The 21,869-nt window shown below is 48.0% G+C and overlaps 1 protein-coding gene across 9 annotated transcripts in view; it reads left to right on the top strand.

Annotated features, from left to right (window-relative positions):
• The first annotated feature begins 11,325 nt into the window (after nt 1–11,325).
• The window catches only part of TRAF3IP1 (TRAF3 interacting protein 1), a 35,425-nt gene continuing 24,881 nt past the window's right edge, over nt 11,326–21,869 (top strand). For 3 of the 9 annotated variants that reach the window (XM_045575247.1, XM_036421468.2, XM_045575248.1), the window contains exons 1-8: nt 11,330–11,560; nt 14,560–14,628; nt 15,037–15,198; nt 17,193–17,333; nt 17,439–17,873; nt 20,387–20,458; nt 20,539–20,703; nt 21,428–21,503. In XM_045575247.1, coding sequence (XP_045431203.1) covers nt 11,438–11,560; nt 14,560–14,628; nt 15,037–15,198; nt 17,193–17,333; nt 17,439–17,873; nt 20,387–20,458; nt 20,539–20,703; nt 21,428–21,503 — 1,243 coding nt within the window. In that variant the 5' untranslated portion in view covers nt 11,330–11,437. Of the gene's footprint in view, nt 11,561–14,559; nt 14,629–15,036; nt 15,199–17,192; nt 17,334–17,438; nt 17,874–20,386; nt 20,459–20,538; nt 20,704–21,427; nt 21,504–21,869 lie in introns of all 9 variants that reach the window. The other 6 variants (XM_036421470.2, XM_045575249.1, XM_045575250.1 and 3 more) reach the window with 5 other exon arrangements.

Consider the following 21,869-nt stretch of genomic DNA (forward strand, 5'->3'; position numbering starts at 1 on the left):
ACCGGGCTGGTAACTGGGACACAGAGCCGGCAGTGAAAGCTTGAATCCAGGTGGCTGAGCCCCTCCCTCTCAAGAGACCTTCAACCAAGCCAAGTGCACTCAGCATGTGTCGAGAGTCTTCTAAGTCCCAGCAAGTTGAACTGTGTTTGGTTTGTTGGTAAAATTTCATTGCACTTACAATAAAACAATTGCTTAACCTCTGAAAATTCTCTGGTCCTCCTGCACGTGGACCCCAGAGTCACGGGGCTGGGCCCAGCTGCTCATTCAGGGGCTGCATTCACCAGGGCAGCAGGCTTTCTTTTAGTTGCTGGTATCGTGCCTACTATTATCTGCCTTAATTTTTTTTTAAATATATTTTTTTAAATTGATTTTTCACAGAGAGGAAGGGAGAGGGATAGAGAGCTAGAAACATTGATGAGAGAGATACATCAACCAGCCGCCTCCTGCACACCTCCCACTGGGGATGTGCCCGAAACCAATGTACATGCCCTTGACAGGAATCGAACCTTGGACCTTTCAGTCCGCAGACCGGCGCTCTATCCACTGAGCCAAACCGGTTTCGGCTCTGCCTTAAATTTAAAACAATTGTTGGCATAATATAAAATCCATCTATTTCTATTGAACAAAGAGAATGGACAAGACTAATGTCTAAATTGTTAGCCAGATAGTGCCTTTTTTAAGAAACGCCTCATGCCTGGCTTCTGTCTCAGTAAGGGTCCAGAGATGAGTGTGTTCCCCTCTTTTGGCGCAGTTTTAGGGAAATGTTCCTGTCAGTCAAGGAAGGACAGTACTATGTGGCTGCTGAGAGCACAGTCTGTGGAGTGGCCCTCCTCCCAGCTCTGCCATCTAGCCCCAGGACCTGGAACAGTGCTTGAGCCTCGGTGTTCTCCTCTGTAACATCAGGTTATCAGAGGTGCCGCCCCGGGAGTAATTTTTTTTTTTAAACAGAAAAAGTTTAAATTGCGATAAAACACATAACGTAAAATTTACCATCTTAACCTTTTTCAAGTGTACAGCTCAGTAGTGTTAAGTACATTCACACTGTTGTGCATCAACTTCTAGAATTCTTTTCATCTGGTGAAAGCGAAATCTTGTACCCATGAAATGATCCCTCTCCCTTTCCCGCAGCCTCTGTCTCTATGGATTTGACTCCATTAGGAACCTTATATAAGTAGAATCATACAGTGTTTGTCCTGTTGTGTTTGGCTTAGTTCACTCAGCACAGTGTCCTCAAGGTCATCCATGTAGTAGTCTATATGAGAATTTTCTCCCTTTTCAAGGCTGAGTAGTATTTCATGGCATGGATGAACTACATATTGTTTATCCATTCATCTGGCCATGGGCACTTGGGTTGCTTCTACCTTTAGGCTGTTGTAAATAATGCTGCTGTGGACATAGGCGTACAAATATCTCTTTGATACCCTGCTTTCAATTCTTTTGTGTATATGCCCAAAGTGGAATTGCTTGATCATATAGTACAGTAATTCTATTTTTAATTTTTGTGGAACTACCATACTATTTTCCACAGCAGCTGCACCATTTTACATGCCCACAAGTAGCAATACACAAAAGTTTGAATTTCTCCACATCTTCTCCAACACTTGTTATTTTCTATTGTTGGTGGTGTTTTTTTCTTTTTTAGTTTTTTTTTTTTTTTTAATGGTAGCCACCCTAATGAGTATGATTGTGGCTTTGCGTTGCATTCTCCTAATGATTAATAAATTGAGCATCTTTCCTCGTGCTTGTTGATCATTTGGATCTCTTCTTTGGAGAAATGTCTGTTCAAGTCCTTTCCCATTTTTGCTTTGCCCACTTGTGTTTTGTTGTTGTGGAGTTGTTTTGAGGATTTAGTTAGAAAGCACATGAAATGTGCTTCTCCTGGTGTCTGCCCCATGCATGTCAGCCTTACACTTAGTGACATATGAAACAGTCACTCTTCAATCACTGACTAACGGATAATGGGGGGAAGTGATTTCCACCGGCCTCTCCTTCTCCACACTTCCCAACAGTCTGCCAGGCCTCACATCCTTCCCTCCATCTCACGGGCATCCTTCAGCCTCACACTTTTACCTTCAGAGCCATAACCCCACACAAGACCCTGCACCTGCTTCAAGCCTCCTGGCTAGGATCACCGCTGCCACTCTGTGATTGGGGCCCCAGTGGAACATCTGACCTCCCCGAACCAAAACAAATGAGAATTTAGGAAACGTTTAAAATAACCTTTTAAGTAAACTGTGAAGTTGGCTACTTGAATTATGAAATCCAAGCCACTGTTCTAAGTATACACAACATACATTATTTTTATAAGATAAAAAATAAAAACAAATCAAAGGGTTGGCATCTGTGGAGAGACCTTCAACTCACACATCTGGCCCGCACTGCCCCTTGCCAGCTAGCCCCAGCCCTTTCCCTTTCCTTATCAGGTTATTACCCCTCCCCCCACAAAAACAAAACAAAACAAAAAACATCTTGTTTACTGCCTTCTAAATTCAAAGATGAATTGCCTTCCCTCTGATGCACACACTTTCAAATCAAATCAACATTGTACAAATGAAAATAACATGAGCTAAACAGGAAAATAACATTTTGCCGCCTCTCACAGTGCTCATCTCAGGCAAAGAAAAAGCTGCTGCTGAAAAAGAAACAGCAAACGCTGCTGAGCACTGCTTGACCGGCTGCCCCTTGAGTGTGCTCTGTCCCCACCATCGGGGTACAGAGAGGGGAGCCAGTCCTTCCACTTGCCCATCCCCCAGTGACATTGTCAGCCTCGTGTTGCCTGCCTATATTTTTCTTGCACCTTCTTATCCTTACCGTGGATTGGTTGCTTTTTGTTTTTGTGCTATGTCATCACAAAATCCTAGATCATATCACTTCAAGTTGCTTTATCATTTGTGCTCTTTTGCCGGGTAGTCTCTGGGGGTGGCCTCAGGTCAGGCTCCCTAGACACGGACTGGGAAGGGAGGTTGTGTGTGGATGGAGTGGAGGCAGGATGGGGCACCACGTACAGCTGGGCTCCGGGGCTCTGGGCTGGGCATAGCCCTGTAGGGACCCCCTGAGTCCTGATGAGGGGTTGGGCCTTTAATTTCATGGAGCAGTCATTGGAGGCCCACAGACCTGTGGTGGGACTGGCAGGAGCGCCCCCTGCCGGACTCTCCTCCAACCACACGGCTGGGGAAGTTTTCATAGTTGTATCATCACAGCACCGGGGGTTCAGTTCTCCCTTTTACACCAATGGTGGGGACTCAGGTCATCTGGCTAGTGGGTGATTCAGCTCCCCAAATCTCAGGTTAGGTGCTGCTTCCTCAGACCACTTCTGAGAGCAACTCTCTTAGGTGGGGGTTCCTGGAAAACTGGTTTGCACCCCCAGCTCAATCAGTCCTCCCATGTGGGCTGCCCCAAGAGCAGGGCAGGTATGTCCCTTTGGGTGAATCTCCCCAGAGAGGATCTTAGCAGTGACTGACAAGGACTAATTCTCCTTGTGAGGTGGGCCTTGGTCCTGAGGGCATCTGGGTGATGGGCCACAGAGTCCACGACAGTGATTAAGGCTTTCTCCTTCCGGCCCATTCAGCTGGGATTCATCGAGTGCCCTGGGGAGACAGCCACGGGGCCTGGCCTTCCTGGAGCTCAAGTTCCAGTGGGAAGAGAGACATTACATAACCAATCACATGGCTACCATTTAAGCGTGCCCGGAGGAAGCCAGACAGGGAACAAGGGGACATCTGATAAAGGTGTGGGGTGGCAGGTGGGGATAGTTTAGGCGGGAGAACTTAGATTTAAAACTTTAAAATTTTCTCGGATATAGTTGACATACAACATTATATTTTACAAGAGCAACACAATGGTTAGACATTTGTATATCTTATAAAGTGATCACCTGATAAGTCTAGTACGCATCTGGCACCATACATGGTTGTTAAATCTTATTGACTATGTTCCCATGCTGTACTTCACGTCTCTGTGACTATTATGTAAATATCACTTTGTATCTCTTAATCCTTTCACGTTTTAATCTATATACATTTTTTATTGATTTCAGAGAGGAAGGAAGAGGGGGAGAGAGATAGAAACATCAATGATGAGAGAGAATCATTGATCGACTACCACCTGCATGACCCCACTGGGAATCTAGCCGCAACCTGGGCATGTGTCCTGACCAGGAATTGAACCGTGACCTCCTGGTTCATAAGCTGATGTTCAATCAGTGAGCCACACTGGCCAGGCAATCCCTTCACCATTTTCTCTCTGCCCTCCAACTTCCCTCCCCTTCTGGCAGTGAGAAGCCTAACTCTATTTTGTAAAACTACTGTTTGAAATTCTCTGCTATTTAGATAGTCCCTTATTCTATAAAGTCAATTCTGTTATTTTTATTTTATTTTATTTTTAAAAATTTTTTAAATTAAATTATTATCTGTATACATATACCATTGCCCCCCCCCTGATATTTTTAGACAGCCCCTTATTCTGCAAGAATAACTTTGCTTTCTAGCCTGCTTGAATAATAAGGAAGATACACTTAGCTGTCTGACCTTGTAGGCCAGAGACTGGATACTCTCATGCTCTCATGCCATGACAGATGTATTTTTTTTTTAATTGAATAGAACTATGTTGTTTACAAGGGCACAAGCTTCCAGCGAGATAACTACTAAGCACACATAAGGCTGGCTCTTTAATAAAAAGGAAACTTCTCCTTGTGGCTTAGCCCAGAATTTGAAAGACATTTTTCTCTGAGACCTCACATAATAATAATAAAGTAGAGCTCCAATCTCTCTAAGCATTGCTTGGTTTTCTCCCATCTTCGGCAACAGCAGAATGGTTTTTATATAATTGGAAAGGACGCTGTGCTGTCAGCTCCTCTCTGAGGAGGATTGGTGTGCTGGAAGCTGGCAAGTGGTGTACACAGAGGGGCTGGGCACAGGGGGCAAGATGGACTGCTCCCTGCTGAGCTGAAAGTCATAGGACTTGGCACCTGCCAAGATTGGCATCTGTCCACTCTCACCTGCCCGTCAGCCCGCCTGCCAACACCTACTCTGGCAGAAAGTCCAAGTCCACAGGTGTGTCCTGTTCTCATTTACTTTTGGAAAGGGCAAGCCGTGACTGACTGTGGGCACCAGGGAACCAGGCTGGAAGGCTTGCTTGGGACGCCAACAGCAGCTGATTTGCATCCCATAGTCCAGAAGCAGCCTGCTGTGTCAATAGGATGAAAGCAGAAAGAGCCCTTACCCAATTATTCTGTAGCATTTCAGGATTTAAGGGCCCTCCCTTCAGTTCTGAGTGACCCTGGTTTAAGGACGCCAGGGTCTTCTGCGGGGAGTTGCTCTGAGCACTTGCCATTCTATTTAGTGCAAATGCTTCACTTTCCTCTTGATATAGTTGAGGGTTGAAAAGGCCAGAATTGACCCAAGTCACATGCTGGTCACAGGTAAAGGTCGCACTCAATGACAGCTGCCATGCTCGGAGATGGCCGCAGCACCAGTGAACTTCCGTCTTGTCAATGACCCTGACAGAGGCAGCCATTTATAAGTGGCTGTAAATGGGCACCCGGGACATGGTCCCCAGCAGGGCCTTACTACCCTGGTTTTCATTTCACAAAGTGGGGGTCTCTTCTGACAACTTAACTTTTAACTTTTGTTTTTTATTTAAAAGTGTTTATTGAGAAATAAATTTAAGAGACAATGAGGTATAAAAAAGCAGAAGAAACATCTCATAATCCTAACTCCCAGATATTCTCTGAAACCTTGACACTGTTGGATTTGATCATACACAGATACTAACTCACACACACATGCAGACTCACACTCATACACTCACATTCACTCAGACACACACATTCACACACACTAACACACTCACACACAGACACACACACATACACATTCTCTTTCTCTCTCTCTCTCTCTCTCTCTCTCTCATACACACACACACACACACACACACACACTCATTTATATACATGCACACATATGCAGATATTTAACATCATGGAGATAATTTTGTCTATATTTGTTAAAGTTTAATTTCAAAAAAATTTAAAATTGTGACAGCAAATTATATGAAGTGCCCTTTAGAAAGAGCAGGGTTGTTTAAAAAAAAAAAAAAAAAAAAAAAATATATATATATATATATATATATATATATATATATATATCTTTATTGATTTCAGAGAGGAAAGGAAAAGGTGAGATAGAAACATCAATGATGAGAGGAAATTATTGATTGGCTGCCTCTTGCATGCCCCTCTACTGGGGATTGAGCCCACAACCCGGGCATGTGCCCTTGACTGGTGTCGAACCTGGGATCCTTCAGTTCATAGGCTGACACTTTATCCACTGGCCAAACCAGCTAGGGCTAGGAAGAGCACTTTTTACAAGAGCATAATCTATTCAACATTTGGCAGGTAGCTATCATGGGCCTCTATGTGTGTGATGGCATGGAAGGTTAGAGGGGGTTCAGGGGTGAGCAAACCAACCAGGCCTCTGTATTCAGGGAGTAGGGACAGAGGCAGAAAACAAAAGGCAAATCTGAATGAAAATCACATTAGCAAGGACATTGGAGGAAATAAAGATATTGGGCTGGAGAGTTCAGATGCGATGTTTCTGATATCCTGAGGATATCACATGTGAGCTGAAACCTAACTAATGTCAAGCAGATGAGGATCTGGGGGAATGACTGTTCTTATTCAGCTAAAGGGACCGGCAAGTGCAAAGGTCCTGAGGCAGAAGCGATCTTAGCAAGTTTAGGGACAGATAGAGAAAGACTTTGACTTCTTTTTCTCTAGGCTCACTTGGAGAGGAGGGGACAAGACCCCTCAGGAATCACAGAAAAGTGTCAGTCACCTCCCAGCTTAGACGATGCCCTTCTGAGCCTGTCAGGGAGTTCAGTCCTAGGTCCAGGGTTGGTAAGGCTATCTCCAGGCTCTGGGCGCCCTGTCCTGCCTGGCACCTGCTACCCCAGCCCTTCCCCCAGGCTGACCCACATCCTGGGCTCTTCACAGCAGTGGAGCTCTGAGTTGGTCTCTAGGGTCTCCCCAGGCCTTTGTCTCCTGGAGTGTTTGGCTCCCAGGCGAGGGCAAGTCAGGCCTGGAGGTCACCTGGCTTTGTGGAGCTCTCTCCACTGGGATGAGTCATGGTCATAGTGTGCAGGTGATCTTCATTCATTCAGAAACTGCTTATTCCAAAAGCACCTCCTGCAGCCTTTTATGTTTCAAACAAGTTTCTTTGCTGTGATTTTCTACAGTATTTAATCAATTATCTTTTTTTGTGAATGATTCTTTTTAAAATTTTAATTTTCTTCCCTTTTTTCCTTTTCCTTTAATCTTTTCATGACTCTGAGTTCAGGATACTTCAGGCTACAGTGGCCACCCTCCTCTCCACCAGCTCCCAGAACTAGAGGCTCTGGGCTGGCCCCTGGCCCCCCTCCCGCCCCCCCTGTGGCCTTGCTTCCAGGTCTCTTTGTTGGAGCGGAAAATACTTGCATTTCATCAGCCTTGCTTTCCAAGGCACCAGAATGTCCCCTGCCCCCCTCCCCAACCCCTCAGTGGAGAGTGTGGATTGGCCTAGGGGCAGTGTTAAGGCTGTGATCTCCAGGGACGAGTGTCCACTCCACAGCCACCTCCCCCCAGACTGTGGAGTCAGGCAGCTCTGCTCCCTCATCCCAGACCCTCTCAGACCCTCTTTCATGGCCTCGAGTTCCCACAGAGAGCAGCAAGACCTGAGCCTCTGGCCTCTGCAGGCCTAGAGGGCCCCCTGCTCTCTGCAGGCTGTGGGAGAACTGGGATCAGGCTTCCCCTTGTGGGGTCCTGGCTGGGGTCCTCAGTGGAGCCTCAGGGGCAGAGAGCTCTTAATGGCCACATAGACTTCCCTACTGGTGGCAAGCAAGCTGGTTGCTGGCCTCAGCTCCTGCAGCCCTGGGCTGTGAACTATCTGAGAAGGGGCTGGGGTGGCTGTTGACAAGGCAGGGCACTTGGGGTCAGAGGCCAGGGTCAGGGACCTCCCTAAGTGCACCCTTCATTCCCTGATCAGGCCAGCCCTCAGCCAGTATTCAGAGCTCTGAGGTAGGTGGTTCTCACAGCCTCTGGGCCACAGTGAGAAGATCAGGGAACATGTTGGGGCCAACACTCCAGCCCTCAGACAACATGGCATTCTCTGAGGGGCTCCACACAGCAATCCTGGGAGAATGACACCCACCCCCTCTCCCCCTAATACGTGCATCCTTGTCTCAGAGCTTAAGCGCTTCCGAGCTTTGGTCCAGCCTTCCTAAACTAGGGCCCCAACCATGAAGTTGACCATCCTACTATGGCCTCACTTTTAAAAGTGAGGTGGGGTTGGGTGATGGGCAGGCCAGGAGAAGGACAGGCACTTATATCCTTCTTTCTGTGAATGGAAAGGTTTGTTTCAGTGTGGGTGATAATGTGCAGAAATGACTAGGCAGTTGGGGAACTATTTTATTTTTCTTTATGATGAACTGACTGAGAATCAATGTTTGTTCTTAGGAAACGGAACACATGTGATAAAGATAAGTGTGAGGACAACCAGGGAATACAGGGATCTAGAAGACCTGGATGGAGCCTCATTCACTGTCCATCATCACCCCGGACTGTTCCAAGGGACGGAATGCCAAATGTCACAGCTGGCTGTCCTGAGGAGGCCTTGTGGGGTGAGTCTGGAGAGTTCAGACTGGGAACTGTCTGGCAGGGCTCAGAGAATGGAGGTGCTCTGGCCAGGGGTTGGGGATCAGGGTTACTAACTGAGGGCCACGAATGAGGAAATCTCCCTGAGGGCCAGTCAGTTCACTGTGGGGTCTATTTCCCACAGTGAGTATTTTCAAATTCTTCTCATCATGGAGTGTCGTTCTCTTAGGCTTCCCCCAACCTCTCAGTAAAGTCTCATACCGTCAGCCCACCTGCATGGTGAAATGTGGAAAGAATAAAGTTGTCACTGCTGAGGGGAGACCTGCCCTGCCTGCTCCCCTGGCCTGTCTAGGTGACTGCAGCTCACACAGTCCTGAATGCAGAGCACACAGGGAGAGCAATGCTCCTTGGAGCAGTGGACGACGGTGAGGAAGTTGCTTACCAGAGGATCTGTAGTTCTCTATGAAACCCCAGCACCTAGGCAGTGAGTCACTAAATGCCTGCATGACACTTTATGGGCTATCTTCACCAAATATATATAAATGTCCAGTAAATACATAAGAGGATGTTCATAACTGTTAACCCTAGAGACATGCAAATTAAAACCAGAATAAGATACCATTACACACTCACTACAATGGCTAAAGTTAAAGACTGATATAACAGGTATCTGGGGACATGGATCCACCAGAGATCCCAGATACTGCCCGAGGGGATGAAAAATGGTACAGCCACTAAGAAAACAGTATGGTAGCAACTTGTAAAACTAAACATATCTTTAGCATACAATCCAGCAATCCCACTCCTAGGTATGTAGTCAAGAGAAATGAATACTTATGATCACACATAGACTTGTATGTAAATGGTCTTAGTAGTGTTATTCATAAACTAGAGGCCAGGGCACAAAATTTGTGCATTTGGAGCGAGGTAGGAGGGATCCCTCAGCCTAGACTGCATCCTCTTGCAGTCTGGGAGCCATCAGTTGGACATCCTTAGCACTTCCACAGAGGCAGGAGAGGCTCCCACCACCACTGCTGTGCTTGCCAGCCAAGAGCCCAGTTTCTTGCTGAGTGGCGTTCCCCCTGAGGGAACACATTGACCATCAGGGGACAGGTCCTGCATTGAGCATCTGCCCCCTGGTGGTGAGTGTGTGTCATAGCGACTGGTCATTCTGCTATTATTTGGTCAATTTGCATATTAGCCTTTTATTATACAGGATAACAAACAAACAAACAAAACAAAACCGTGAAGTAACTCAAATGTCCATCAACTAGTGAATGAATAAACAAATAGTACAACAGAATATTACTCAGACATAAAAAGGAATTACATTAATATATGTAGCAATGTTGTAACTCTCAAAAACATTTTAAGAGAAAGAATTAAACACAAAAAGTTATGTACTATATGATTCCACTAATATGAAACTATAGATGAATCAAAATTATGATTAACAAAAACCAGATCAGTGGTTGCCTGGGCTGGATTGGGGGAGGACATGGAGATGAGCAGGTGAGATGTATAAGTGCAGGAATGTTCAACATCTTGATTGTGGTGGTGGTAACAATTGTATAGAAGCCTGCACACTTAAAATGGGTGAATTTTATTGTATGTCAATAATAATTAAATTTTAAGTAAAAAAAACTCCATAAACTTATGGGCAAACTTAAAAAGAATGTCTTGAAGGTAGAAAGATACACAATAGACAGAACAAAGATAGGAATGACAGAAGACTTCTGTACTCTGTAATTAGAAATCAGTAGAGTAAAATGTTTAAAGTACTGAAAGGAGAAAAAAAAATGACTCAGAACTCTACAGTCAGTGGAACTACCTTTCAAACGTGAAAATGCAGTAAAGAATTGCAGACAAACAAAAGGTGAGAGAATTCATTGCCAGGTGACCAGTGGAAATAGTAAAGGAAGGTGTTCAGACAGGAGGAGCATGACACCAGATGGAAATGTTGGTCTTTACAAGGAACAAAGAACATTAAAAATGGTAAAAAAAAAAAAAAAAAAAAAAAAAAAAAAAAAAAGGAATGTAAACAAAGTTACAAAGGTATCCATAAGAAGAACTACAACTAGATCGCCAAGCTTCCAGGTAGCTAAAAGGGTCTCTGGGGTCTCTGCACTGAGTTTGTGCATGGTGGATGGAGTCAGGTGGCAGAACCAGACACTAGGCACAACTCCGAGGCCTGACTTTGCACTGATTACTGGGCACCAACGCACAGTTCAATCCCCTCCGCCCTGGGAATGAGGGAGGCTGGCCCCTACTGTCCCTGCTTTATTGGAACAGAAAAGGAGACTCAGAGAAAACGAGCGACTGTACTGGCGCAGGAAGCCATGCTAACAGACAGGACTGCGCATTTTCTATCCCGTGTGAGCTTAGTCCAGTCTCCTAAGAGCCTGTGAAACAAGCCACACAGATCTTGGAGGCTGTGTGGCTGTTAAGCATTCCTCGGCGGTCACCTCTAACTAGAGGGGACGGGGGAACCCACTTTCCGGGACCGTTGGGAGGGTCCAGGGAGAGGGCGCCGTCCCAGCGGACAGGGGCGAGCCGGCTTCCGAGCGCAGCCCCGCAGGGGACTTCGCCCCTGGGCGTCGGTTGCTAAGGCCGCGCTGCCCTGGCAACCGAATGCCGCGGCTCTGCGCACGCGCAGTGGCGGACACCGGTGCACTGTGGGATGGAAACTAGAGCGGCGCGTCCGGGCCGGAGCGGGCGGTGGCGGCTGCGGCGGGGCCGGGGCGGCGGGGCGGCGGGGCGGCGGGGCTGAGGCTCGGCGGGCGGGCCGGCCGGGGTGCGGACGGCGCCGCCATGAACGCGGCGGTGGTGAAGCGGACGCAGGAGGCTCTGGGGAGGGTGATTCGGAGGCCGCCGCTGACGGAGAAGCTGCTGAGCAAGCCCCCGTTCCGCTACCTGCACGACATCATCACTGAGGTGGGGCGCCAGGCTGGGGTCCAGGCCCGGGCAGGGGGCGGGGCGGGGCCGGGACGAGGTGGGAATCGGGGGCCTGGGTGTGGGCCGGAGTCCGGGCCCAGGCGCGGATCGGGGTCGGTGATGGGGCCCAGGTGCAGGTCTGGGGTCAGGGTCCACCGGAGTGTGGGTGGTCGTCGGCCGGGGCGGGAATGAGGGCCGGCGTCGGGGTCGGGCCTCGCGTGGCTGTGCGCAGCCCCTGCCTGCGGAGCCCCCCTTTGACCTGGCCTTGGGCCCCAGGGGCGACCTCGGGCCCAGTTCAGTGGTGTCTGTGCGCCGAGTGCCTGCCCCATCCACTCCTGCGCTGCCCTTGCCATGCATCCCCGGGGGCAACCTCTTCTGGGGCGTCTCCCGGCCATTTCTTTGCAGCCTGCCTTTATGTCTCTTAGAGCACAGCTTACATTCTACCTGCCAGAGCTCTTTTCTGTGATTTCTTTCTTCAGTGCCAAGCAGGTGGAAGGCGGCCAGAGAAATCCTGCGAGAAGGAAATTATCATTTTTTATGGTCTCCTCTACCCCCTAGTTTTCCTCTTACAGGGCCCTGCACAGGTTTTCTACAGATTGTATGTTTAATAAATACCCGTGGGTGAATTTATTGAAGGTGGTTGTAGGTGGGAAACTATAAAAGAGCACGTTCGTATTTGCTCATCAGCGGCACAGCCTGCCTCGGTTGAGGTTGGTTGTAACCTTTCCCTAGTGGAAGGAAGGTGAATTCCTGAGCCACGGAGACTGTAACTTGTTGACATGTTGCGGGTGAGCTGCACAGAAGGTGCACACAAACATCCTGTTACCTAGAACCTGTCAGGGCTCCTGGTAACACCCGTGGCGGTGTCCATCTCCATGGAGCACCTGGGACGGGCATTGACCTCCGGCGTGCTCTGTGGAGTTAGGACTCAGCTTGAACTTGCAGACTTCTGGAGGCTCCTGATCTCCCCCCTTGTTGGTTCTCAAATGTCATTTATCACTCTTTCCAGCAGGTTGGGCATCTTACTCTTCCACAAACTTTGCTTTACTCATTTCTGCTGTCTTATAATGTGTTTGTAATATGTGTCTCTGTGTTAAAAAGCCCTAATTGTGCTTTAACACTCTCTGGAATCCCACCCACATCCAAAGGGCTGTCTGGCCTCCTCCTCCTCCTGCAGCCCTGGATGATGTGTGGGGAAGGGACATACCCATGTGTTTCATCACCTCCAACCTGTGAAGCAGGCAGGTAGCGTCTTCTAACCCAGGAGGGCACAAGTGAGTCACCAGGCTGGGAGCCTGGCCGACTGTAGCCTCACACTTTTATCTTCCACGTTGGTCCTGTCTGCCCCCTGACACAGAGAGCCAGAAAGGGGGTTGGGGGACATGCCTCCTCCCCTGGGTCTTGGTGTGTCATCAGGCAGGTAACAGGTGCAGAGCCTTGTATGAAAATTCTTTACTGCCCCTGAGTATTATATTTAAGTCACCCTCTTATCATCTTAGCTACAGCTAAATAATTTTGCCTCTTTCATAAGTCAAATAATTGATCTTGTGATGTTGATGTCTCTTGTCACTGAAAATTATTGCTCACAATTTTAACTGCCAGCTAACTGGGAAAACATCAAAAGAGACAAAATGAAAAGTTTCCAGGAATACGAAGTACAGGATACTCTTTTTTAAATATATTTTTATTGAAAAAAGGAGAAGAAACGAGAGGGGGAGAGAAAGAGAAACATCAATGATGACGAAGAATCACTGATCATTGATTGGCTGCCCCCTGAATACCTCCTACTGGGGATAGAGCCCACCACCCGGCATATGCCCTTGACCAGAATTGAACCTGGAATCCTTCAGTCCACAGGCCGACAATCTATCCACTGAACCAAACCAGCTAGGGCCAGGATACTCTTAATGTTCTATCTGTTTTCCCAGGAAAATTAATGGCACAGCTCTTACCTCGTTTGATGAGGAATAAACGTTTAATCAGTAGCTGGCTGTCACTGGGTCTCAGAGAAGCGGTTGGTTTTAGCATGGGACTGTTTTTTGTTTTTAAAAACACATCTTCCAGTAATAAATATGCTTTATATCCACCTGAAATGCACACAGATAGAGATATTCACTCTTACTATATAAAGACACAGTCTGATTTTTTTTGTTGTTTCATTAAAAAATGCTGTTGCTATCCGTTGTGTTGATTTTATAGTAATGCACCACATTTTGAAAAAAGCTGGTCTTGGAGAACTCTGGGTCTGGCTGTGTGTGGGGATGAGGAGGAACAGAAAGGGTAGTGTTCGGGGTCATTGGGAGGGGCAGGTTGACTGAGGGAGAGGACAGAGTGTTGTGGCACGGAGCACCCTCTGTCCCAGGAAGTGAGGAACACAGTGAAGGAGAAAGTCCTTCCACCTGGTTTCAGAAACCCAGGCTGGGAAGTTCCTCTTCTTTCTGGAGTCCATTCTTTCCACTGGGCCTGTGTGACCCTTGTAAGATGTTGTCTCCTGCTTTTGAACCTCCCAGGGCTCCTTGTGGTCTTAGGCTACGGTGGGTCCCTATTCCTGAGTGGCTTCAAGGGCCATCTGAGTCAGGCCCATGCCTGACTCTGGCCTCAGGCTGTGATTTTCTTGGTCTAGCCCTTTCCAGGGCTGTTCACTTAGCCTGGCATGCTCTACCTCAATACCCTCTCTCCCAACTCTTCTCCTGTACGCCTCTGGTCTCAGTTTAGATCTGACGTCTTCTGTGAGGCAGTCCCTGACACCCTCACCCGTCCAAGTTTGGATGGGTACTGATCCCCTTTTCCCCCTCCACCCCATAAGTCTCTTTGATGTTTACCTATCCCCACAGCAAGGCTGGTTTTGCCTGGTCAAGGCCTCACACATGACAGACGTGTTTGTGGGGTGAGTACATGAATTAGATGTTGGGTGCGGACAGATTTGGGGTTCAGTGAATGAGGCTGATGAAGAGGCTGCCCTGTGGGGTGCTGATCATGCTTTGTTTTATCTTTTGAAGGTGATTCGGATGACTGGCTTCATGAAGGGCCTGTACACGGACACCGAGATGAAGTCGGATAATGTGAAGGTAGATGTGAGAGGGGCTATTTCCCTCGTCTTAATGTTGTTGTTGTTGTTGTTTTTTTAAATCTGTGTACCTTGGTGTGTGTCATTTATATGCTGATTATGATTGGGTAATTTGCGAATTGCTGTATACTCTTATTCATTTTCTTTTTGGCAACTGCATTCATGCTAATTTTATTCACTGAGAAATAGGATTAGTGTTGCAAAGGTTAGTGCTACGACATCAACTGATATTAAAAGCTTTATTGATATTTTGTTTTATTTTGTTTTATTATAGAGGGTCAGTATTTTTAAATTGACATCTTAGAATAGCTTTTTATGCAAACAGGAACTGTGCCTACCGAACATACTAAAGGTAACACAAACCTTTTGAAGTATTTTGTCTTTTGTATTTTAAATGGAAATCTTTCAGGATAAAGACGCAAAAATTAGCTTCCTTCAGAAGGCCATAGACGTAGTGGTGATGGTCACAGGAGAGCCATTGTCGGCGAAGCCAGCCCGGATCGTGGCGGGGCACGAGCCTGAGAGAACAAACGAGCTGCTCCAGAGAATTGGAAAGTGCTGCCTCAGCAAGGTAATGCTGCAACCGGGCCCTAAAAACTCACAGCCTGAGAGCAGCAGCTACGGAAGGAGTTTTGGGTGGTGTGTGTTGGACCCTGCACTTTGAATCTGATCCCACCTAATCTGGAACCTCAGAGTTACATGGGAGAAACTTAAAACAGTATAATGAAACAGAGACCCAAGTTCCACAGGCTTTCAGAGTAAAATTGGGACTCACAGACACTCGGCTCCTGTGGCCGGTGGCCCGAGGCTGTGTACCCAGGCTTCCTGGCCTTGTTCTCCTCCTTTTGGGCCCCTTTCAGGGCAGGTGACTGTTTCCAGTGGGGCCCAGGTAGATGGAGGAGCTCCTTTTCTTATTTGGGTCTCATGGAACGTTCCAGCTCTCTGCTTGCCTTTCCAGCCTCTGATGTCATTCCCTCCCTCCTTTCTTCCCTATTGCCCCTCCCCTCTCCTGGTTGTTGTTTGCAGAGCTGTGCTGCCTTCAGAGAAACCCGTTTCAATTGTATAGGGCACATGTGTCAAACACAAGGCCCGCGGGCCAAATCCGTCCCGCCAGGCCTTGCAATGTGGCCCGCACCACGCTGTCATCACTGCACTCCGCTGCGTTTCCATCACAATGACAGGTTATGACTGTTCAGTAAACCATTCGGCCCGTGATTTAGGCTGGATTTTAGATTTTGGCCCCTTCTCTGATTGAGTTCGACACCCCTAGTATAGGGACTAGAATTGTTACTTCTGGAGGTCCTCATGTGGCCTGGAAGCATGGCCTCTGGTTAAATGCAACCTGGCCCTGTTTGCTGAGACGATGGAGAAGGTCATCCCAAGGGCCTGCCTTCTCTGTGGGGTTGACCTTTATCAAGGGCTAGCTAATAAAGCCCTTCGTGTACCTGGTGGGTTATGGGCTGGGGGCTAACCTTCGTTGTTGCTGATAGAAACAGTGGGGGTAGCGGAGTGGTGGCTCCTAGGAGGCCTCAGGAGAGCCTCACTGGTCTGTGTCCTACTCATAGCCTTGGAGATGCAGAAGCTGATTTTGCCAGTGCGGGTGGTGGTGGGGAGAGAGAATGTTTCTGTCCCCAATCCCCACCCCACTTCCTTCACTTTGCTCCTCTTTCTAGAAAGCAAATCTGACTCCTGTCTTTTCTGCCAAATCCTTTGAGGCTTCCTGTTGCCTGTGTGTGTGTGTGTGTGTGTGTGTGTGTGTGTGTGCGCGCGCGCGCGCACGTATAGACAGCTCTGTGATGTGGCTCATAAGGCCCTGAGAGACCTGCTGCTACTCCCCGTCCGCTAGTTCTCTCTCGTCTACTGCACCTGTGCCCGACTCTAGGTCTCCTGCTCTGGTTGTTCTCCTGCTTCCCAGTTTTATCTGGCAGCGAAGTGGGACTCCTAGCCTTTCCCCTTCCCAGGCTGACTTGTGTTTCCATAGTGCACACATAAGTACAGCGTTTAACCATTGTATTTGGCCATGTCTCCCAGGACCTCCCCTAGTATGCAGCACATCCTCCAGTACAGCGGTGGCCAACCTTTCGGACCTTAGTGACCACTGGTTGGTGATGGCTGCTCCAGTACTAGTATATCCTTGGCCCCGGAGTCTAGTGCCTCCTTGTGGAGAGAGAGCATGAGTGTGAGGTGTGCCCAGGGTCTGGCTGGTGGGCAGGTGCTGCAATGAGATTCTTATTTCCTTCCTTCAGGCCTTTAATGGTGGGTGTCTGTGACCCTACAGGGAGTGGGAGGCATTCATGGAGTTGTCTTGAACAGTGTGTCCACACTTCAAGCGGGATTCGTTGCACTCCGGTGGGTTCTGCTGTCCACACTGCAGTGCTGCTAGGGTACTGCCAGCAGGTGGTGTACTTTGTGGCGACAGCACATCCTTTTCATGTCTTGTCCTTCGAATCTCACTGATAGACGAGGAATCTGTAATGAGCTGCCTTTGAATGTTACCATTCATGTTTGTTACGTGTGCTAATCCCAATTTCACCCGCATTTCATTTCCTCCCACGGGACAACAAGGTGTCCAGCGATGATGCGGTGAAGAGAGTGCTAGCCGGAGAGAAGGACGGGAAGGGAAGGGCCTCACTGACGTCGAAACCTCAGGAACCGGACAACAGGAATGTGAGAGAAGAGGAGCCCAGGGTTCCTAAAGATGAAGAGGTGATTCCGAGGCGACATATTGGAGCACGAGACAGTGAATCTTTTTGTAGGTCAGGCAATGGCAACTGTAAATGAGCTTGTTATTTGACTTTTTTTTTTTTTCAGGGTAGAAGAAATTCTGAAATAAATGAGGGAAGTACAAGCAGAGATCGCAAACAAAATGAAGAATTGAAAGAAGAAAGCAAACAGAGGGAAAAAGAAAGAGACAAGGAGAAGACCAAGGAGAATGACCGTGATCGACATAAAGACTCTGAGAGAGACAAGGGCCGAGAAGGGGAGAGAGAGAGGACCAGAACCAGGGCCCGGCCTGACAGGGACAGAGACAGAGGCAACAGGGACCGGGACAAGGATTTGGACCGTGTGAGAGAGAGGAAAAACGAGGGAGGAAAAGAAAAGGAGCGGTGGAAAGACAGGGAGAAGGAGCGTGAGCGAGACAAGGGCAGGGACAGGGATAGGGACAGGCGGAGGGTGAAAAACGGGGAGCATGCACGGGACCCTGCCAAGGAAAAGAGCCGAGAGCATGATAAACCGGAGAAGAAGGTAAAGTTCTCTTCGAAAACTGTGAGCCTCTATCTTAGAGTTTGTGTTGTTCTCTAAAATGATTTTTGTCTTCATTAGAATGTGAAGTAGGAAACTGATTTTTTAATCGCCAATTTAAAATTAGGACAGTCTTGGATTCTCAGTAGAAACTGGAAGAGATGCCAGTTTTTTGCCAGGTGATTCAGATTTGCTCTGTGCTGTGAGTGTGTGTTTGGGTGTTTCTCTGAAGTCTGTGGAACGGCCGGGACCCAGCGTTGTGAGCAGTGTTCACAGGCTGGCTCAGTGGTGTGTGGGCCTACGAGCCTGGTTGTAGTTGCATTCATTAAGAATTATGGCTACTTCCCTGAGTCTTGTAGGTATTAGTGGGTAAGTACAGTAAGTCCTTGGTTTCTGTATTTCTTGTTTAATTAAATGTTCAGATAAATTTAGGATTGACCAGATTAGTTTGGTTTTGGTGTTTTCTGAATGTGCTAGTTGCCTTTGGGTTCTCTATGCATGGTATAGGTGTCTGTTCTCCTGGGGGCATCATGCGGTTCTAGAGTGTTCTGGGAAGAAGGTTGTGGGGGTCTTCAGGCCTCCAGCTGCTAGAAAGGAGGGACCCAAGATCTAGAAATGTTCAAGGTCAGTTCAAGGTGGTGAGGGGCGAGGCCTGAGCTGTGATTCCTCCTGGGACAGCCCTCTGGTTTTTAGCATGGTACCTCAGGTTGTGACCCAGGGGGCCCAGGGGTAGATGGGCCTGGCTCTGCGGGAGGCCTGGGCACTGCACACAGGTTTGGTTAGTAATTGAGTTGTGATCTACTGAGAACTGTGGGGTTTCTACAGGCCCTGGAGTAATATAGCCTATGGCAGGTGTCATGAAAACCAGGTCACTGCAGGAGTCTGAGAAATACGAAGACATTCCTCATGTTCTCTCATGCATTGATGTTTCTCTCTTCCCTCCCTCCCACCCTCTCTCTCTCCCTCCTCCCTTCCTCTCTCTGAGAGCAATTAAAAAAGAGAATGTTGCCGAAACTGGTTTGGCTCAATGGATAGAGCGTCGGCTTGGGGACTGAAGGGTCCCGGGTTCGATTCCGGTCAAGGGCATGTATCTTGGTTGTGGGCATATCCCCAGTAGGGGGTGTGCAGGAGGCAGCTGATCGATGACTCTCTCTCATCGATGTTTCTAACTCTCTATCTCTCTCCCTTCCTCTCTGTACAAAATGAATAAAATATATTTAAAAAAAAAAGAATTTAAAAAAAAAAAAAAGATATCCCCCCTGTCTTGCTCTTTCCAGAGGTTTAAGAAGTGTTTATCAACACCCTGCTTTTTCTGAGGCACTGGCACATTCTGGTGTGTTTTCCTGCGCTCCAGGCAGCAGAGTGAATGACCAGTCTTCCCAACTGTTCTGTTCACCACACTTGCTGGTGCTATTAGAGGTTTTGATGGAGAGACAATTGTTTTTTTTTCTGTTTTTTTTTAATTTTTTTAATTTTATTTATTTTTTTAATTTTTTTAATTTTTTTTTTTTTTTTATGAGAGACAATTCTAAAGAGTGGTTTTGCAGGTGGATATGTGGGACCTATTGGAGCCAAGTAAGAGCCATGGTTTTGTGTAAATGTATGAGAGACCGGGAGAAGGCGCTGTGTTCCTGCTTGGAGCTGGGCCGCCAGAGAGAGAGAGAGACACTAGTCCTGACTTCTTATGTAAACGGTGGCTTGGGAGGTGGGAGTTGCCTCCCTTTGACTTCTGTCCAGCTTAGATGGCGTTCTCAGCCTCCCTCTGGGGTTTGGGAGGAAAAGGTGAAATGGTGGGTGTGAAGTGCTCTGAGAAGTCCGAGTGACGTGTGAGTGTTGAGGACCCAGGCCATCTGTGGGTGTGACACCCTGTCACCTCTGAGAGACAGCTTGGTGCACCTGGGCTGGGGAGCCCCAAGCAGGGTCATTAAGGCCAATACCGTCTGTCCCGTCATGACTAAGTAATGAGGACATTTAGTCAGCGAAGTGTTGAACAGGCATAATGCCCTCTGCCTTTACAAAGGAACCTCAGTGATTGTATCTCCTCTCCCAGTATGAGATGTGTCTTCCAGGGAATTTGATCCAAGGTGCGAGGTGGTGGTCACCGTTTTCCTACAATTTGTTTAAAGATGGCTTTCCTGGTGCCCAATCTGGAGCCTCCCTCTGAGAGTGCCTGGCTCTCAGAGCCAGGCAGGGGGCGGGTCACTCTCCCCCACTGCAGGGTCCCTGTGTCTCACTGGGATGTGAGGTTTGGCCTGGTGCCAGGAGACACTGTCCTGCAGTTTCCCCGAGGGGCACTGCCTCCAAGTGTGCTTCCCCTGTTCTGCCCCATGTGGGAGTGGTCTGGATATTCTTTGGGACCCAAGCAGCTAACAGCCACAGGGGTTCGGTCTGCAGTGGGACATGGGGAATGGTTATCTCACTGCTGTCAGCAAGAAGCATCTTGCATTTGGATGTCATTTTAGATGTAACAGGTTTGAATAATTCTAGAAGTTGAAGAAAAACACTTTTTTTTATAGTCATCAAGTTCCGGGGAGGTGACTAAAAAGTTGTCAGATGGATCTTTTAAAGACTCCAAAGCTGAGGCAGAGGTAAGCTTTAAAACTAACTTTAAGAGATGCGAAGTTGGGCTGTGTGGAAATAGTAACTGCTGTGCCGGGGCCTCTCCTAGCCACAAGACGGGAGGAGCGCGCAGCGTGGGCTGCAGGCCGGAGGGCCCTGTTCAGCTTGTCGTAGGAGCGATGATTTGAGTGGCTTACAGCCTGGACACACAGCTGGGGTGTGCAATCCTCCGGTCTCCTGTGTGGACCCCTGGGCTTCCTTAAAGCTTCATTTGGCAAGTGCTATGTATGGTGTACAAAGGGATAAGGTAGTCATTCGGGAGAGGGGGAGGTGGCACTTCGGATGAGTTTGGGAGAAGACTAAGTCACCAGGCAGACAGGGAGACAGAGGCCAAGCTCTGCTGGCTTGTGTGGGACCCCGCAGTGTATCCAGTGGCCGGGTGTGGTTAAGGCTGGCCCCTATCCTCTCCACGTGGGCCATCCTTGGGAGGTTAGACTTATCCAGTTCTCACAATCTAACTTGCTTTCAGAGAGCGCCTCCAGGCAGCTGCAGGAAAGAGGGATGAGGTATGGGACTGAGGTTGGGAAGTCAGATAGGAGGCCATCATGGCTGGTTGAGGGAGGTGGCAGGGTGGGAACTGCCAGGGTTGGGAGGGATGGGATGAGCTGTTTTCTCTGATCTGTGCTCACAGTTGTCTACGGATGCATGATCCAGTGTGTAGCTATAGCAGTTGATTAAAGTATGGTTGGCAAATTGCTGGCCTGTTCAGGCTGCACAGAAGACAGGGTTCTAAATCTAGAGTGAGAGCGGGTTCAGCCTCCTCTGGCTCCCAGGCCTGGAGTGCTTTAAATGTACCGAGTTGGTGTCAGTGCCTCTAAAGAGTATGGATGGTCTGTTCTGTTTCCTGTTCTTCCTTGAGCAGAGCTTGGTTCTACTCAAGCAAATCTGCTGTGGATCTCTGGGTGAGGCACCAATTAATTTTTTTCATTCTCTTTAAGACTGAGGTTTCCAGTAGAACATCCAAGTCAATGGCAACAAAGACATCAAAACGGCGATCTAAAACCTCCATGGAAGGTACAGCAAACTTTATCATAAATGCCTAAAAATGTGGAGATTCATTTCTTTGCCTTAATCACAGTATCTATGGGAAAACGGATCTTGAAAGCAGATCTGTCATTGGGGGGGAGGGGGGATGAACAAAGACTGGGAAAGTGATGAAAATATGTGGCTCTTACACACATACATGAGCTCATGACATTGAGGCAGAGAGTACCTCCTTACTGGAGATCAGTGTTGCAACCTAGAAGATGTCACTCAGTTTTAATTATCTAGACTCTTATCTTTTGTATGATTGGCTGCATTTGATCCTGATGCAGGATGGACAGAAAGAGCCTCCTGTTCTTAGACAGATGGCTCCTTTGCATTTAAAACAGAAATTAG

The sequence above is a fragment of the Pipistrellus kuhlii genome, unplaced genomic scaffold (assembly GCF_014108245.1).
Source record: "Pipistrellus kuhlii isolate mPipKuh1 unplaced genomic scaffold, mPipKuh1.p scaffold_m20_p_7, whole genome shotgun sequence".
Classification (NCBI taxonomy): domain Eukaryota; kingdom Metazoa; phylum Chordata; class Mammalia; order Chiroptera; family Vespertilionidae; genus Pipistrellus; species Pipistrellus kuhlii.